Source organism: Cucurbita pepo, chromosome 17, assembly GCF_057944985.1.
Source record: "Cucurbita pepo subsp. pepo isolate OVF chromosome 17, ASM5794498v1, whole genome shotgun sequence".
Classification (NCBI taxonomy): Eukaryota; Viridiplantae; Streptophyta; class Magnoliopsida; order Cucurbitales; family Cucurbitaceae; genus Cucurbita; species Cucurbita pepo.
In genome coordinates this window covers 12,775,232-12,794,910 of record NC_141814.1, presented here as the reverse complement: position 1 = coordinate 12,794,910, position 19,679 = coordinate 12,775,232, and the positions used below count along the sequence as shown (strand labels likewise).

The 19,679-nt window shown below is 37.0% G+C and overlaps 3 protein-coding genes across 4 annotated transcripts; 2 read left to right on the top strand and 1 right to left on the bottom strand.

The window, feature by feature from the left end:
• The first annotated feature begins 275 nt into the window (after nt 1-275).
• Nucleotides 276-2,737, top strand: LOC111778097 (transcription factor bHLH78). Of its 2 annotated transcripts, XM_023657744.2 has the most exons (8): nt 292-1,105; nt 1,210-1,428; nt 1,498-1,563; nt 1,653-1,721; nt 1,819-1,893; nt 1,984-2,178; nt 2,262-2,375; nt 2,473-2,737. In XM_023657744.2, the coding sequence occupies exons 1-7, from the start codon at nt 407-409 to the stop codon at nt 2,373-2,375; spliced, it is 1,437 nt and encodes a 478-aa protein (XP_023513512.2). In that variant the 5' UTR covers nt 292-406; the 3' UTR covers nt 2,473-2,737. The 2 variants fall into 2 exon arrangements, with proteins under 2 accessions (XP_086975023.1, XP_023513512.2); XM_087118897.1 differs by lacking the exon at nt 1,984-2,178 and having other exon boundaries at nt 276-1,105.
• A 3,652-nt stretch (nt 2,738-6,389) lies between these two features.
• Nucleotides 6,390-14,387, top strand: LOC111778248 (putative xyloglucan glycosyltransferase 6). Its single transcript, XM_023657955.2, has 6 exons — nt 6,390-6,637; nt 6,763-7,606; nt 8,782-9,090; nt 10,136-10,426; nt 10,506-10,619; nt 13,390-14,387. Exons 2-6 carry the CDS (start codon nt 6,878-6,880, stop codon nt 14,026-14,028), a joined length of 2,082 nt encoding a protein of 693 aa, XP_023513723.1. The 5' UTR covers nt 6,390-6,637; nt 6,763-6,877; the 3' UTR covers nt 14,029-14,387.
• A 283-nt stretch (nt 14,388-14,670) lies between these two features.
• Nucleotides 14,671-18,817, bottom strand: LOC111778249 (peptidyl-prolyl cis-trans isomerase FKBP62). Its single transcript, XM_023657957.2, has 12 exons — nt 18,448-18,817; nt 18,245-18,331; nt 17,179-17,439; nt 17,013-17,087; nt 16,818-16,898; nt 16,550-16,744; nt 16,378-16,470; nt 16,124-16,299; nt 15,910-16,032; nt 15,312-15,458; nt 15,077-15,204; nt 14,671-14,996 (listed from the first exon to the last, which is right to left on the bottom strand). Exons 1-12 carry the CDS (start codon nt 18,626-18,628, stop codon nt 14,894-14,896), a joined length of 1,650 nt encoding a protein of 549 aa, XP_023513725.1. The 5' UTR covers nt 18,629-18,817; the 3' UTR covers nt 14,671-14,893.
• Nucleotides 18,818-19,679: the final 862 nt, after the last annotated feature.

Below are 19,679 nucleotides of genomic sequence, written 5' to 3'. Positions count from 1 at the left end.
TAACTAGCACACCGCCTGATGTCTGACTTTGATACTATTCGTAACAACTCCAGTCCACCGCTAATAGATATTGTCTATTTTGGCCCGTTACGTATCGTTGTCATCCTCACGATTAAAACGCTTATGTTAGGAGAGATTTACACACTTTTATAAGGTATGATTCGTTCCATTTTTCAATCGACGTGGAATCTCATTACATACGAAAATGGTATATAAAAGATTTAGTGAAGAAACAAATTTCTTGGTATTGAGGTTGACATCATAATTTAAAGCTAAAAAAAAAAAGAAGAAAAAAGGTCAAAGAAAGGAACACCCTTTTTATTTGTTTCCTCTATTTAACTTCTTTCTCAGTCTCCCAATCAATTTCCATTTCCCATTTCCTCAATTGTTTCAATTTTTGTTGTTAATGGAGAACGAATTCTTCCTCAATGCTACTGAAATCCCTCAATCTCTTATGCATTTCGACTCCAATCCTTCCATGGCGACCTGGAACCACTCCTTTTCGTCCGCCATGGATGTTCAACCTCAACAACTTCAGCTTCATGTTCCTGAGTTCAATAATCACTGTTCTTCCTCTCATCCTTCGCCTCCGGATTGCTATCTCAATCCAGTTCCTCAACAGAGCTTCCAATTCGATTCCGCTCTGAGTTCCATGGTTTCTTCTCCAGCGCCCTCCAATTCCAACCCTACCAACGATAGCTTTGTGATCAGAGAACTGATCGGAAAATTAGGCGCAAATTCCGGGAGGAGAATCTCGGAATTGAACTCTTCTTCTTCTTCTTCCAGTGTGGCGGAGTTTTCGTCCGATCCTGGATTTGCTGAGCGTGCTGCTAGGTTTTCGTGTTTTGGAAGTAGGAGCTTCAATGGACGTCAGTTGACGAATGAATTCGGTAATTTCAGATCTCACCTCTCGATCGCGAACGAGAAATTGAGCCGAGTTTCGAGCAGTCCGTCGCTCAAAGCCCTCGGATCTGAAACGAAGTTGGAAGAACAGAAGAACAATTCCTCGTCGCAAGAAGACGAATCGTCTCTCTCAAATCCGGATAAGGCGATTTCGAATCCACGGAAGAGAAAGGCAATTTCGAAGGCGAAACTCAAAGAGCCGGTAAAATTCGAACATTATCTCCATTTCTTCTACATCTTAAATTGAGAATCACTGGCTGAACATTAATTTTTGTTTCGTTCTGTTTGGTTCCGCCATTGTTGCAGATTGCTGAAACTCCCGAGAAAGGAAGCCCGAAGAAAATCAAGGCAGTGGAAACGAAGGAAAACGTGAAAACAGAAGAGGATTCGAAGAAAACCGATGCAAATTTAGCCGAAGAGAAGCAACAAAAAACGAACACGAATCCTCCCGAGCCTCCAAAAGATTACATTCATGTCCGAGCAAGAAGAGGCCAAGCTACCGACAGCCATAGCCTCGCTGAAAGAGTGAGTGAACAAATTTGTTCGTTAGTTTTTTATTCTCATTCTCATTCTCATTCTCATTCTGAACTGAAGGTCAGAAGAGAGAAAATCAGTGAACGAATGAAGCTTCTTCAAGATCTTGTACCAGGTTGCAACAAGGTTGGTCAGAATTTCTTGCAAAAAGCTGCAATTAATTAAGAAACTCTCATGTCTTTTCCGTTACAAAATCTCCTTTCTGATCAATATAGGTTACTGGAAAAGCTCTAATGCTTGATGAGATTATCAACTATGTGCAGTCATTGCAACACCAAGTTGAGGTAATCAAATCAAAATTCTTTCGATCCATCAAAACGAAACTAGAAGTTTAGAGATCAAAATTTGTAACAATTCTTGAATTCTTGAATTGTGTTTCAGTTTCTATCCATGAAGTTAGCATCTGTGAATACAACCAGAGTGGATTTCAACATGGATTCTCTGATCTTAAAACAAGTAAAATTCTCTTAAAAATGGCTGTTTCTTTCTTTACTCCTTTATGAACTTCCATTTCCTCAACTTTTTTTCTTCTTGTTGCTGAGACAGACGTACCAATCAGCCACCAGTTTGCCACATCCTATAGATTCCTCAGCTTCAAGCTATTATGGGCACCACCACCACCACCACTACCAAAAGCCCCCTCTCCCAGCCACCTCCATGGACCCTCTCGACTCTGTTTCATGTCAAAATCTCCCCATTCAACTCCCTCCTCTCAGTTCCTTCCCTCTAAATCCCTCTCAGGTGACTGACTCGTTACCATCGAATCGCTCATACGATAATCCACCCGACTAAAACTGTTCTTCACTTTGATTTTTGACACACAGTATCCAAGCTTTGGGGAGGAGGATGAGCTTCTAAGCATTGTTCATATGGGATTCGTCCAGAATCAAGCCCAAGGCAAAAACTATGATTGCAATCTCACAGCTTCTTCAACATAGGTAATTATTGTAATAATAACAATAATATTAAGAATCATAATCACAATCATTTGAAAATGTTATAATTTATATATAATTTTGAAATGCATTATTGCAGGCTCAGAAGACAAAATGAAAATTCAACTCCGATCTCTTCCCTCAACACCATACACAAAGGCAGGCTGCTGTTGTAAATACAAGAGATTAATTTTCAAAATCCCATTTATCAATTCTATTATTAGCTCTAATTAAGAGAGAGAGAGAGAGAAAATCAGTTTGTCCTTTTTTCTTTTAATGGGTAATCTCTATTTTATGTTAATATTGTTGTCTAATTATTATTATTTTTTTTAAAAAATCAAAATTTTCTTAGACATTTTGTGGAACAGTTCATGTTGTTCTTCTGAAGCCTTACCCTTTCGAGTAAAACACGTTCGTTTCCCTCTCCAACCGATGTGGGATCTCACAATCCACCTCTTTTCAAAGTCCAACGTCCTTGTAAAACCCGTTTCCTTCCCTGATCGATATGGGGTCTTATATTTTGTCGTTTAATGTTAAGAATTGCAACTTTAATAATAATAATAATTTGAGGGTTTTGAATGTTTGGTTTGGTTGGTAATGTCAGATCAATTATTATTTGATTCTTTGTTACTTAATGTTGTAACCAGCTGTAGTCTAATCCTCCAAAAACTAATTATTATTTTCTTCACCATCATTTCTTTGGATTACTGTAAAAATTAATTATTTACTATTATGTTAATTTAATATTAAGAAGCCTATAATTGGTGTGCAGATTAGTGGTAATATTTATTAATATTTTATGCCCAAAAAATAAAAAAAAGATGCTTCAGATGTATTTATTTTCTGTGAGAGTAATGATGAGAAAATATAAAATTGTCAATGTGACAGTGTTGTCCCCATTACATAATTATAATTATAATTATGATTATAATTATAATATTACCCCAATCATGTTCTAATATGTCCAAACCCTCTCTCCTACCTACTAACTTATTATTATTATTATTATTATTATTCAATTTTAAGATTTTTTTTTAAAATAAAAATTTATTGAAAAAAATCAGAAAAAGAAAAAACCTTTATATCTTGTTTGATTTGATAGAGAGGAATTTCTTTATAAAATTCCAATCTTTTGGAAGGGTAGAAAAGTAATTCCCACCTTTATTCCTCATCTTTCGCAGGCCACCTTCTTAACCCTTTTTGGAAAATAAATATCTTATCCTTTACTTTTACTTCAATTATAAAAGTCTTTATATTTTAAATATTATACTTAAAATATTAACGGTGGGTGTAAGCTCGTTCTTGAACTGTTATTGCCTAAATGTTCGACTTGCAACGTTAGCTGTAGGTGCAATATTGAGCCAACCCAACTCTTCCATAGCAGTGTCGAGACACCCGGTGATATTATGTAGTTGTGTTCATAGGTGCATTCTTCAGTTGTTTTTAAGTGTCGTGATTAAGTCAACTCTTCTATGATAGGATTGGATACTGGATGACAATATGTCGTTGCGTTTGTGTGTCTTTGAGGGTTGCTTAATCGCACGTTGGGAGTTGTCTCCACTCCTTATGATATTGTTTAGACTCGTTTGTGGTGCATGCATAATTAGGTTGGCTTGATGGTCTTTAGAAAAGATGTGTTGCTTCACAAAGATCATATCATGATTATGGTTGAGACTTTTTTTTTTATATTATTATTATTTTTTCTTTCTTATTTGATCTCTTAAAAGTCACACATCGGTCCACGCATTTGTTCACGTACCAGTAGAAGATTCAGTGGTTACAACAATTTCATACTCATCGTTACGGGTGAAAGTGTAGCATCACCTCATCGTTCATCTCGTTCGTCTTATAGATACACTTCAGTTTTCAATAACACAAATTCATTGTCGATCCACTGATCTAAATTTTAGTATCCACGCACGTTATTAAATTCATAGATAAACTGTATTGAAGCTAGTCATTCGTTTTTTTTAATTGAATCACATTGGCGTAATAATTTAAAATAAATTATATTGTATATTATAATATATGATTAAATAACATGTAAATTACTAATTATGAATAATAATTTCACACGGTTCAACTTGATGTGTTATAAGTAATGCAACATTATAATGTCAACGTTTTGGGTGAAATAACTATCTCTATTATAATTATTATTTTTTTATATCTATTATCATTATTTACAACACATAATAATGATAATGCTTTTACTAATTAAAATAATAATAATATTCAATTCCCCGCCCAAATTAAATATATTATTTAACAACTTAAAAATAAATTAAATCATTAGAGATGTTCACGAGGTAAAATCGGTAATGATTTTATTTATTTATTAATTTCTCATTTAATTTCGAGAAATAAGATAACGAGATGTGAAATGTCGTTAATTTAAATATTTTTATAAAAATAAAAAAATATATATATATTAATGTTGATAATTATATTAAAAAAAATAAAAAATTCAACCCATAAATAGAACCAAAATTTTTTGTTTTTTATTTTTATTTTTAAATTTAACCCAATAAAACTCGATTAAGTCAACTTAGGTGAAGGTTGACATGATTGACTATTTTAATAATCATATAATTCTTTAACCATAGTTTTTTAAAATAAAAATGGTATTTTTTTTTCACTATTTTCCAATAATTTTCTAGTCAATAATTTTTTTAATTTTTAAGGCTTAATTTAAATTAAAAATATTTAGATAATTAAATAAAATGAGTGTTTATAAACTTAATTTAAAAAAAAAATAAAATAATTATCGAACATATTTTATTTAATTTTTTAATTCATGTTTTAAGAATTTTGAAAAAAATTTAAATGTTGGAATTTTTATAGTTTTTTTTTTTTTTTTTTTTTTTGTGTTTTAAAAATATATTAATAAATTACTAAAAATAATTTTTTTAAAAATAGTATTTCTATTCACCGACCAAATGCATTGCTTCTTAGGAAATTAATTAAATGTTTGTTTATAATATATTCTGGTGGACCATTCATTTGAGCATACGCGTTCTCTATTGGGAACACGTGTTCGATAGTTCTTATATTGGTTCGAGAGGGAAACGTAATATTGTTTATAAGGGTATGGAAAATCCTTCCCAGTAAACGCGTTTAAAAAATTGTGAAGCTAACAGCGATATGTAACGGGTTAAAACAGATAACATTTGCTAGTGGTGGCGCGTGGGCTGTTACAAATAGTATTGGAGCCAGACACTGGGTGTCATGGGTAACTGTTACAAATGGTTTAGAGCCATACACCGAGCGTGATGAGTTTGGACGGTTACAAATGGTATTATAACAAAAAACTGGGCGTGATGGGCTTGGACTTTTACAAATGGTATTAGAGCTAGACACGGGGCCGCGATGGGTTTGGGTTGCTGCAAATGGTATTAGAGCCCGACATAGGGCATGGTGGGATTGAGCTATTACAAATGGTATTAGAACCAGACACGAGACACGATGGGTTTGAACTATTACAAATGATATTAGAGCTAGACACGGGGTGTGATGGGCTTGGATTGTCGCAGATGGTATTAGAGCCAGACACGGGGCGTGATGGGTTTGGGTTGCTGCAAATGGTATTAGAGCCAGACACAGGGTGTGATGGACTTGAGCTATTACAAATGGTATTAGAGTCAGACAAAGAGCGTGATGGGCTTGGACTGTTACAAATGGCATTTGAGCCAGACACCGGGCGGTTTGCCAGCGGGGACGTTGAGCCTCAAAAGGGGTAGATTGTGAGATCCCACGTCGGTTGGAGAGGAGAACGGAACATTCCTTATAATGGTGTGAGACCCTCTCCCTAGTAGATAGACACATTTTAAAATCGTGAGTCTGACGATAATGCATAACGATGGTGTAAGTATTAGTTCATCATTAGCATTGTCCAAGCCAAAGGGTTCTTAATCACACCAGCCATGACAATCAGACTCCTTGGGATGTAAGCTCCATGGCGCCCATTTCTGGGGGGATAAAAGGCTTCCAACCAATATGAACTGACTTAAAGAAGCATTGGCCCAATTGACCCAATCTAAGGAAAGACAGATGTCGTGCTCTTGCAATGGGAAGAGGAGAGAAATATGGAAGCGTGGAGGGTTCGAGCGGAGGCGAAGCGTCGGATTATCCAATCCAACGCATAGAATGGCGCAAGTAGTGCGCGAAGGTCCACTTTCGAATTTCGGAACTGCACATGGCCTGCCTTCTCCGCTCCTATCCTGCGTTCATCCATCAAAATTTTCACATTTCACCAAATGTAAAAGGTACAAACAAGAAAATCACCAAAAAAAAATACCGAGTGTGTGTGTAATCTTCCACTCGTTGTTGCTATTTCTTGCGCAGCTCCGTTTCTGCCTCCTCTGCTGAATTTTCTTCCATTTTCGTTTAGGGTTTTGCTTAGAACGATGAATAACTGATTTCCTCTGATCGAAGAAGAGAATTTGGGATCTAGGTCGTGTGATTTTGTTTGTTTGTTTTTTTTCTCTTGATTTCTGGGTTTCTTTATGTCTCGAACACCGAATTTTGAGTTCCAAGAATGGTGGAACAAGCAGAGAGAAAAGGAACACGACGAACTCCGACTGGAAAAGTCCGGCAACTTCCCGACCTCACCTGCATTTCTATCTCTTGAGATCCGGAGTTCTGGGAGCCCTGGAGATCGAACGGCCGATAAGGACCGGGCGAGAACCAGGAGTGCCCGCCAGATTTCTTGGGTTTGGCTGTTGAAATTCCAGCAGATTGCTGGTTCTTTGGCTTCAATCACCAATGGGTTCGTTCATCTTATCCGCACTGCCAATCGTCGGATTGCATCGCCTGATTCTCCAGCTGATTCGGCCTCGTCTCGGCTCTATAAGATAATCAAAGTGTTCTTGATTGTGGTGCTTCTGTTGCTCGTTTTTGAGCTTGTGGCGTACTTCAATGGCTGGCATTTCAAACCTCCTAACGTGAGTTCCGCTTCTGCGGAGGTGCTTGGAATGATAGGGTTTGTGTATGCTAGTTGGCTTGAGATTCGGGCAAATTACTTGGCTCCACCGCTGCAGAGCTTGATCAATTTGTGCATTGTGTTATTCCTGTTCCAGTCAGTGGATCGTTTGGTTTTAATGATGGGGTGTTTTTGGATAAAATTCTGGGGATTGAAGCCCGTGGCGGCGTTTGAGTACTCGGACACTGATGAGAATGCTCCTGATGATTATCCAATGGTGTTGGTGCAGATTCCCATGTGCAATGAGAGGGAGGTAAGAAGATGTAGGTGTTCCTTCACCCCTCTTTTACTCCATTTTCTATTTTATTCTGCTTTCTAGTGAAGAGTCATACTCAAAGCAAGAGTCAAATGGATCTCTGAGTGGAGATTATAATTCTTCTCATTTCTATAGTATAGAAAACACTTGGAGGAGGAAGAATTCTTGATAATGAGGACGTTAAAGTGGTACTCATTACTCAGTGTCCTACATTCTCCCGCAGGATAGGTAGCTGCTGAGGGATAATCTGAATTGCAGGTAGCTAGGAAGGTGACTTTTTTTGTTTGGTGGGTCCAATCACTTGGTCTTTTCCTAGGTTCCCTCCAATTTTCATTATAGATCCTATTATTTTGGTAGTGGATATGCCTACGACGCAATGGCAAGGTGAGTGTGAGATCCCACATCGATTGGGTAGGAGAACGAAATATTCTTTATAAGGGTATGGAAACCTCTCCCTAGTAGATGCGTTTTGAGAACCTTGAGGGGAAGTCGAAAAGAGAAAGCCGAAAGAGGTCAACATCTGCTAGTGGTGGGCTTTGGACTGTTACAAATGGTATAAGAGCCAGACACCGGGCGGTATGCCAACAAAGAGGCTGAGCCCCGAAGGGTAGTGGACACGAGGCGATGTGCCAACAAGGACGCTTGGCCTCGAAGGGGAGTGGATTGGAGGGTCTCATATCGATTGGAAAAGGGAACGAGTGTCAGCGAGGACGCTGGGTCTCTTAGGGGTAGATTGTGAGATCCCACATTGGTTGGGGAGGAAAACGAAACATTCTTTATAAGGGTGTGGAAACCTCTCCCTAATAGACGCGTTTTAAAAACCTTGAGCGGAAACCCGAAAAGAAAAGCTCAGAAAGGACAATATCTGCCAGCGGTGGGCTTTAGTGGTTACTTGTGAGATCTCAAAAATGATAAGAAATGTTCTTTGTACTTGTCGTATTATGCTATTTTTTGGTGTAAAATGTCTAATCTCTTTAATTTGTACACTTATGCTTCTCTCTTAACCAGTTTGGAAAGCTTTTTGTAATCACTATGATTTGTTCATCAGTTTAGTAAACTTCATACATCAATGAAATTTGTTTTTAAGATTTTTTTTTTTTTGAAGTTTCTTTTATTCTTTTATATGAGCTCTTAAACAAGTTTCATACTTGCGCTCATTGGTGGGTGGACAGGTCTACCAGCAATCTATTGCAGCTGTTTGTATCCAGGACTGGCCAAAGGATAGAATACTTGTTCAGGTTTTAGATGATTCTGATGAACTAGAAGTTCAACAACTTATCAATGCTGAAGTACAAAAATGGCAACAAAGAGGTGTCCGCATATTGTATAGACACCGCCTCATGCGTACAGGCTACAAGGCAGGGAATCTCAAATCTGCTATGGGGTGTGATTATGTAAAAGATTACGAGTTTGTGGCGATCTTTGATGCAGATTTTCAGCCAGGTCCAGACTTTTTAAAGAAAACCATTCCACATTTCAAGGTAATTGAATTGAATACTTTGTATAAGTGTAACGACACAAGCCCACCGCTAGCAAATATTGCCATCTTTGGGCTATTACTAATGGTATCAGAGCCAGACACTGAGTGGTGTGCCAGCGGTTGGGTGGATTGTGAGATCCCACATCGGTTGGGGAGGAGAACGAAATATTATTTATAAGGGTGTGGAAACCTCTCTTTAGCAGGCACATTTTAAAAACTTTGAGGGGAAGCTCGAAAGGGAAAACCCAAAAAGGATAATATCTGCTAGCGGTGGGCTTGAGCGGTTACAATAAGCCGCAAGATGCATATTATTGTTAGTATTACTCTGTTTGATGTAGAGAAAAGTCTTAGAATTCATTATAAATTTTTACACCTCATATGCAACGGGCCAAAGTATGGAAAACCAAGGAATTATTAAAAGAAAACTTTATTAGAGATAAGTCTAGAGTTGAGCTATTTGCAAGGCCACCAGATATTGTCCATTTTGTCCCATTACATATCGCCGTCAGTTTCACAGTTTTAAAATGCGTCTGTTAGGGAGAGGTTTCCAAACCCTTATAAGGAATGCTTTGTTCCCCTCTCCAACCAACCAACGTGAGATCTCACAATCCTGTTTTTCAGTTTTATTGCACCTTTTTGGTGCCTTGGTTGATGTTCAAGCTAGAGTTTCATAATACTTTCAGGTTTTCGGAGAAAGTTGATTTAGTTTCCTACTTAATCAGGATTCTCAAACTTACTGGGCCAGGCCTTAATTAGACAAATTAGGTTCTAGACGTCAAGTTATTCAATTTTGGTGGAAGTCCCTGTTGTTCCCTCCCCTCCCCACCCCCCCACCCGTTTTAGGAGTTTTCTTCTTTTTAATTCTCTCCTACTAAATGGTGACTTCAAATCATATATTCTTGATTTGTTTTTTCCTTTTCTAACTACATGATTTCTATCAAGGAATCTATGGCATTCAGTCATCTTCTCTTTTATTATGCAATATTTTTCATAAGCTTGGAAGATCCCCAGGATACAATAATAAAGTGTTTACGTTTTTCCATTAGGGGAATGATGAACTCGCATTGGTCCAAACCAGGTGGTCATTTGTGAACAAGGACGAAAATTTGCTCACAAGATTGCAGAACATAAATTTATCCTTCCATTTTGAGGTTGAGCAGCAAGTAAATGGCATGTTTATCAACTTTTTTGGTTTCAATGGAACTGCTGGAGTCTGGAGAATTAAAGCTCTGGAAGAATGTGGAGGCTGGTTAGAAAGAACAACTGTTGAGGACATGGATATTGCAGTTCGTGCCCATCTTTGTGGCTGGAAGTTCATATTTCTTAATGATGTGAAGGTGTGTGATCCTTTTTAGCATTGGAAGTTCGCTGTGATATTGTTAGTCGCAATATTTTCTAACTCTTTAAAGTTTTCAGTGCCTTTGTGAACTTCCGGAATCATATGAAGCGTACAAGAAACAACAACACCGATGGCATTCAGGCCCAATGCAGCTATTTCGTTTGTGCTTCTCTGATATACTCAAATCGAAGGTATGGAACTTATTTGTTATTAGTTTCGAATGCAAAATGTTTTTTTCCTTCTTAAAGATTGTATGTTTGTTGACACTCATGTTATCATTGAGATTTGTGTCTGCCATTTTATGACTGTTGCCACCACCGTCGTCTGTAATTGTCATTACCGCCGGTTTTTCGCTGCCATTGTCAATTTTGACCATTTTTTTTCATAATTTGTTGTCATCGCCTAGCCCAATCGGAATTGCAGCCGCTGAAAAGCAAAACCTCAAAATTTGATCCCCATTTCACTTTTTATGAGATTCCACATCGGCTGACGAGACGAGGAGAACGAAGCATTCTTTATAAGGGTGTGGAAACCTCTCCCTAGTAGACACATTTTAAAAACTTTGAGGGAAAACCCAAAAGGGAAAGCTCAAAGAGGATAATATCTGCTAGCGGTGGGCTTGGGCTGCTACAAATGGTATCAGAGCAAGACACCGGGCAGTGTGTCAACGAGGACGATGGATCCCGAAGGGGGTGGATACTAAGATTTCACGTCGATTGAAGAGGGGAACGAAGCATTTTTTATAAGGGTGTGGGAACCTCTCTCTAGCAGACGTGTTTTAAAAACCTTGATAGGAAGTCCAAAAGGAAAAACCCAAAGAGGACAATATTTGTCGGTAGTGAGCTTAGGCTGTTACACTTTCTGTCCCGACCTTTTGTAAATTGTTGTAGGCGCCAACGTGTGTAGGCTTGTGAGCCACCATTTTTTCCTTGGTTTCATGTATTGTGTTCACCAACTAATTTTCCGTTTGTTGGTGATTTTGCTTTTGGCCCTAGAGTGTTCCAATTGTGGGTTTATGAAAGGAAACTTGTTTGGGAAGATGAGGGTTTTCTCCAACATTCATTTTCTTCTGTTTAGATTTTAATTTGTCTGTTTTTTTTTTTTTTTTTTTTTTTGAGGGTGTGGTTGAGAAAAATGTAGTAGTGATGTCTAAGATGATTCTCATGGTACAAAAAATTATTGAACATAAGCTCAATGCATCTAAACTTTTATTCGTGATGAACAAACATTTGTCGTGATTTTGTCATGGATGATCACCTGACTTCAGAATTATCATCGAGAGATGAGACTAAAAAGGCTTAGTTACAAGACGATTCTAGGATTATTCTACGGATAAAGAATTCCAATGTGAGCGAGATAGTTGAGTCAGTTAATCATTGTGAATATGTAAGAGCTATTGGAATACTTAGTAGGGCGCAAGAATCTAGAGGTCTCTACATCTTTGAACCACATATATCGAGAGTTGTTGCATGCTACTCTTAAAGTTTCCTTTTCCTTCGAAGCACATTTTCGTTTGGCTCATACGTCTATTTAGTTTAATTATATGTCTACATTAAATTGAGTCTGAGGTTACTTAATATTGCTTTCTGGAAACTAAATGGTTCGTTGTGATGAGTTTTTTTTCTCTGAGTTTAACAACATATGGGAGAGTAGGGAATTCTATCTTTTGACCGCTTGGTGGAAAACATACGTTCTAATCAATATCGATTGAGTTATACACATGTTGACTGATGTGATGATTTGTTGTCATGGTTTGCTCGTAGTCATGAGCATGGAGATATGGGCTGTCTCAATTCATTAATATAGTCATCGACATGCAGGTTGATAGGAACCAGATCATATAACAAGACTTGGAAATATATTGAAATATCAATGAGAAAATGGAGGTACTTAGACCCTCTTCGACAACATCCTACCTTTTCCCAAAGCCCCTCTGTTTATAACAAACTTCTATTAGACTACCATGAGAATTATTTTTTATTACCAAGGCGATTAAGTTCTAACAGTTGTCAACATCGATAACCATAAACACATAACGTTTTTAACATATGGTTTACTTTTCTACTAGTGATAAAAGGTCTTCATTTTTTCTAATAAGAATCTCTTGCTATCTTTGGAGTCTTCTGTTGCAGGAATCTTATATTCCCAATTGGATATTTAGATTCTTATGTTTGTGTTGTAGGAAAATAGGACATTAGTGTGAGATCCCACCTCGTTTGAGAGAGGAATGAAGCATCTCTGGAAACCTCTCCCTCACAGACGCGTTATAAAACCTTGAGGGAAAGCCCAAAGAGGATAACATCCACTAACAGTGGGCTTGAGTGTTACAAATGGTATCAGAGCCCGTCATCGGCTGATGTGCCAGCGAGGACGCTGAGCCCCCAAAGGGGATGGATTGTGAGATCCCATTTCAGTTGGAGAGGGGAACAAAACATTCCTTATAAGGGTGTAGAAACATCTTCCTAACAAGCGCGTTATAAAACCTTGAAGAGGAAAAACCCAAAAAGGACAATATCAAATAAGAGGCGTTGGGTTGTTACATTTAGATATTTCCGAGCAGCTAGCCATTCCAGGTCCCCACATCTAGGAGGTATCTAATGGGTTTTCACCTCTCAATCTACAACTTTCTAAGATTCTTATGAGGTATGTAGCATAGTAAAGATTTTTGTTGCTCATCATGTTTATGTTATTTCATTCGTCAATTCTCTCTCATTTTTTAATTTCATAGTTCAAAATGTCCCATCAAATTCAATGCTCTTTTTCTTTTGAGTTTGAGTTCAATAACATGTGGAGTAGAAGATTCAAACTTTTGACCTCTTAGTCGGAAGTATATGTCTGAACCAATTATACTATATTCAGGTTGGAAAATATATAGTTTATTGGTCCATAACCATTTGTATGCAAGTTTCAAATACTTAGTTTGATGCTTGCTATTTGCTAAGACGTGATTTTGTGTTTCAGGTAAGTTGGAAGAAGAAAGCTAATTTGATCTTTCTTTTCTTCCTTTTGCGAAAGCTTATCCTTCCCTTTTACTCATTTACCTTGTTCTGTATAATTCTACCCCTTACCATGTTCCTTCCAGAGGCTCATCTACCAGCTTGGGTTGTTTGCTACGTTCCCGGAATGATGTCCATCTTAAACATTCTCCCTTCACCACAGTCGTTTCCTTTTATAGTCCCCTATCTTCTCTTTGAAAACACCATGTCTGTTACCAAATTCAATGCCATGATATTGGGATTATTCCGCTTTAAAAGTTCGTACGAATGGATAGTAACAAAAAAACTAGGAAGATCATCCGAAAACGATCTTGTTACTTTTGAAAAAGAACAAGAACTTTTGGTTGAAGGTACTACTAGTCTTCATCGGTCATCCTCGGAATCAGGTCTTCTGGACCTAACCAAGCTCGAGATATCGAAAAAAACAGGGAAATGCAAAAGAAATCGTCTGTACAGGAAGGAATTGGCTCTTGCATTCATTTTGTTAACAGCCTCCGTCAGAAGTTTGTTATCTGCACAAGGAATTCACTTCTACTTCCTATTATTTCAAGGTATCACTTTTCTAGTGGTGGGTCTCGATTTAATTGGAGAGCAGGTGAGCTAAACTATGTTACAATTTTGAAATTAGTCCTAAAGGAAATAACCCCAGATGCATATGGGTTACTTACTGCTCATCTGTGTCCTATAAAATCTTGTTCACTTTCGATCGATCACGTCTTGCTCGTGTATTGAGATCTATTAGCTATCGATTGCGGACTGCTATGTTAAGGTTGATCATTCAAGTTGGGCAGAGGATGTGAGATGTTAAAATTATAGGGGAAAAGAAATGTAGCATTGTATACTTGCAGGTGCCAAGAACAGGAAATTCCGAGATTTTTGGAACTTCATTCTTTATTTTTGTCAAACTGATGATTTCTGTACCATGAAACATAATATATATTTCATTGTATGTGTTGAAATTCATTGATGTTCAAAGACTTGAGTTCTATTTTAAATCAGTAGCAGGCTTGTCATTGCCCTCATGTTCTTACTGGATGTTCATAATATTAGCTTTTTATTACGAACTTCATTGTATCAAGGGATAAAGACATCAGTGATTACATCAATTTGGAGATCATATATTAAAACATTGTTCAAGCACAGAATATTACCTTAATAACTGACTTCCTCAGAGCTCGCCATTTTGCAAAGCTTCTTCCAATAGAAAGGCATTGGTAAGAGAATCCTAGTTTGAAAAGAGAGTGAGTTGGGCAACTTAATTATATAATCAAATGGTTATAATCTCACTTTGAAACCAGAAGGAACCATCCACTGATTCAAGTTCAAAACTCAAAACCTCAAGTTATAAACTAGTGAGTGAGATACAAAGAAAACCACTCCACTCCAGTTCCCTCGAATCACCAAACTGAAAATCAAACTCCCAGGCCTAACGTTTCTGCTTACTCCTGGGGATTATAGACTGATTCTTCTCACTTGTTCATTTTGGCAAACATGTTGCCGTAAAACTTGGCATCCTTCTTGTTGTATTCCTTCACCTTCTCCTTTAGAGTTTTGTACTCCAATTTCACATCCCTGAAGGTATCAACATCAATTGTTTAGAATCAACAAGCAATCTTGGTATTGAGCATTTGGAGAGGAGGAAAGGTACATGCCTGTTATTTGGATCGATTTCGAGAGCTTTCTTGATGTCAACTTCGGCCAAATCCAAATCAGCTAGTTGGATATATGCTTGAGCCCTTCTATATAGAGCTTTAACATTTGAACTTTCGAGTTCCAGTACCTACAATTGTAGTGATGTTACAGTTTCATCAAGAGGTTGTTTGATAGAAATACGCCAAAAGCAGCAGCAGGCTTGGTCGCTTCTATATATATCTCAATCTCACTCACCTTGGTGCACAATTTCTCTGCCTCCTTGTACAGCTTTAGCTTCAATTTACAAGCTGCATCGTTCAAATTGCATGCAACTTTCAATGCCTTAGCCTGTTTTTTCTCTTCTTCGCTAAAGGAAGAATCGTGTTCAATGAACTTCACAGCCTGTCCAAAAGCAAGCCCAAGTAAACAAGTTCACATCAGTTTTAATTCCATCCAGAAACTCACAAGCATAAATATCGTATTCTCTTTACATAAATTGTGTAGAGCAACAAAAGGAGAGATGAACAAAGCTAAGAGTCTATTCCGAAGTCAAAACGATCGTTATTTATCTAGTAGGAGGGGAAAAAACAGTTTTAAGAACACCCAGAAATTCCAAATTATTGCTTACGAGCACAACTGTGCACACTAACCTAAAAAAAACAATTCAAACCCCCAACCAAATCAGAAGCAAAATAAATAACTAAGTACTCCAGTCCATCTTATATCAACAAAAGTTAGAAAATAAATTAGAAAGTAAACTATAAAAATGAATAGATTTCTAGATATGAGGTGTCTAAGAAGAAATTTATTGCGAATGCAGATAAGTATTTGGGATTGCAAGCAGAATAATCACCTTCTCATATCTCTTGGAGGCTCTGGCAAATTTTCCAGCCTTAAACAACACATTTCCTTCTTCCTTCTTTTTACCAGCAGCTTCAATCTTTTCCTGGTTATTCATATCCCATGATTCCTTCTCCTGACAAAAGGAGAACAATGATATGATAATTATAAGATGTTAGAATGAATATGAAAGTTGAGTTCCCATGTTTGCACAACAAAGTACAAACCTTGTCAAAAGCCACTAGTTCAACTTCGTAATACACAGTTGAGTTCGGAGGAACTACAGCTAACTCCTGTTTTGACTCAGATGAACCAAAAGCATACTCAGGTGCTATAGTCAGCAGGGCTGTCTCACCTTTCTTCATTGTTGCCACAGCTTTGTCGAGGCCATCAATCACTTGTTCTATATTATGCAGAAGTAACAATGTTCAGTAAGCGAGCATCAAACAAAAAAGTACACAATATCAAAGCATAAACATACCTTCATCTGTTTTAAACTCAAATGGCTCTTCACCATCACCATATCCCTTCTTCAAAAATATCTTGCCATCTCCCAACTTCCCAACCAATTTCACTGCAATTCCATTGTTGAGTTAGAATTCTGAACTGAAACAATGTAACATACATATGCCACTGGTTTGCTAGAAACTGACCTTTGACGACAGTACCATCGTTTGGCTTCTCATACCCTTCTCCTTCTTTCAGAATTTTCTTGATAACCTTCTTGTCAGGGGTAACTTCTGAAACAGTCTTCCAAGATACCAACTCTAGTGTAATATCGAGAGATGCATTTGGTGGAACTGCACCTTCATTGCTAGAGGCTGGTTTACCCTTCTCCCCAAACCCATCTACAACAATAAACAAAATAATGTAAGGGAAGTTTTGAATCAATCTTGAGGAAAATCTGTTGAAGATACATACATTGTGGTTTCACCGTGAGGAGTGCCTTTTCACCTAGCTTCATGGTTTTTACAGCCTTTGCAAGAGCAGGGCAAAAGTAACCTGTTGAGAGTACGGTTTACTTGAGATTCACATAAAACCAATGTCTGACAAGAACATCTTTTCCCAATAGTAGTTAATAAAAAATCCCAATCAAAGTCAAAGTAACACAATTACCATCCCCAACGGTGAATTCCACTCCATCTGCTTTTGCAACAAGTGTTCCATCTTCCAGCTTAGCCTCAAAATTAACTGCATAACATGACATTAAAATCAACCGCTAAAAAACAAAGAAGATTCGCACGATAAATAATATACAGAAAATTTTAACATATGCACTTGCCTAGCACTTCATCAAGGTCTTTTGGATTTTCCCATTTCTGTCCTTCAGTTAGGATCTTCTTGAATATTCCTCCATCCTTGCATATGTCCTTGACGCTTGTCCAAGATAGTAGCTCAACATCAAACTGCAATGTAGCACTAGGAGGAATGGTTGGTGGGGATCCAGATTCACCATATGCCAAGTCAGGAGGAATGGTAAAAAGAGCTTTTTCACTCTTCTTCATTGTTTTGATACCCAGATCCCATCCTTTAATCACTTGTCCTGGCACCATAAAGAATATAAAAAAGTTGAAGATATTGAAATGAACATTCAAGAATGAAAGCACCTAGCCAAAAAAGAACCAAGGAAACTACCTAAACGAGGCATGCTTGTATATGGCCTCAAAGAAAAATCAAATAAAGAAAATCGAACCCCATCATAATGGAAACATCATAAAATAAAATGCATCTCAAAGCGCAGATTTGCAAGAATTTACTGAGAAAGAGCAGCAGCAGAAGTGCCTCTATATAGGCAATAGGAATCCCCAGAAATATTGAGAAAACGTATGTAAATTTGCATTAACAGAAAAGGAGGAGGTCAAAATACATGGCTTTCCTTTAGGGCCTTGTTCTTAATCAGAACTACTTCAGCAGTTGAACTTCAGATATCTAGAATTAAACAGAGTTTTTTTTTTTTTTCTCAAGACACATTGTTCTAAACAAACAATGTGGGATTTCACATTCTGTCACAAATGATTGCTATGAAACATCAATTTACTTGGTAGCTTTCAACCGATAAATCCAATCCAATCTAATCGAACGACACGAATAGTCCGTACGAGAGTGGGTAATGAATTGAACATTGCTCCCTCCCCACCGACACACATGCCACCAGTTGTTTATAAACCATTGCACAGCATTTAAAATCTTTCAACCGAGAAATTTGCATTACAAACTTTACCAACATAAAAACAAAAAGCTCCAATGTACTCCAATTGCCATGAAAATTGGCTCGATTGCCAAATACTAACAAATGAAATAAACATAACAATCAAATATTCAATCCAAAAACAATAAAATTCCCTAACCTTGGCCAAGAGTGAACTTGAACGGAGTTCCACGATCGCGGCTCGAATCAAACTGAGTCCCATCAAGCAAAGTCCCAGTATAGTGAACTACATTACAAACAACCAGAACAACCCAAAATCTCAGAATAAAAAAAAAACAGAAAAATAAATAAAAGGCATAACGAAAATCCAATTTCTGCAGCAGCTCGTAGTGAGGCACATACCTTCAACCTCATCGCCATTTTCAGGAGTGACCCATCCTTCACCTTCCTTCAAAAGCTTCTTCTTCAACCCCTGATTTCCAATTTCTTTCTCCTCCCCAACCTTGAGAGCAACGGTTTCATCAGGAAAATCCAAGTCGTCATTCATGTCAGGCGCCGCAGGGATATCAAAATCCTCATCCATGAGGGATCAATTAAAAACAGAGAACAGAGGTAAGGATCAAAAGGACTCGAAAGAAAGAAGAAATGGAGGTCTGCGCTCAGATCAGCGGAGAGATGACACTCAGGTAGTTTGGAGAAACGAGGATTAAGGGGAACAAAAGGTGGGTTCTAGAGAGTTCTACGAAGAGAATATGCGAGGGTTTTTGGAGATTTAAATTGAATTGAAGAAAGGGGGAACAATTATAAATATTAAAAAGTTAGGGACTGAATAACAAATAGATGGTTCTAGAAAAAAATATATAATAATAATAATAAAACCTCGAATGTCGGGAGCTTGGAAAGTACATTTCATGAATTTATAAATTAGGTTAAAATTAAAATTAAATAAAGAAAAAAAAAAAGGTAAAATACTAGTATTATATAATATGATTTAAATAAGATATTACATTCTAATATATTATATATTTAAATATATTATTTGTCGAAAATTATTTCATTTTATTTATAAAATCACTGAGTTCAGTAGAGTTTCTAGAAATTCTACTTTATCTGATTTTATTTTGTCAAGATTATTTCAGTTTGATATATTACATTCTAATATATTAGATACTCAAATATATTATTTAAAGAAACCTTTATAGAATAGTCCCTATAAATAAGATTACTTAAATAAAATATTACGTTCTAATATATTAGATATTCAAATATATTATTTAAAGAAAGGTTTCTATAAACAAGGCCATTAAGTTCGAATCAAAAGTTGTCTCAAACTTTTTTTTATTCTCTTAAACTCTCGTTTTCCAAGAAGTCATAGCAAGAAACATTTTGTGGAAGACCTTCTACTTGTTAGAATACACAAGTTAGAATACACAAAAGAAGCGTCAAGAACTTCACTATTTATATTTTTTTAATCTCAATTTCTAACGTTGTGTATGCCATATGCATGGTGACGAAAACCTTTTAGGAGATTAGGTGCTCGTAATGTAATAGGAGAATTTGCTCGTACCAACAAACATGTTGGTGCAACATGTAATACGGGGACGTAAAAAATGGGACACGTGATGATGTGGTAT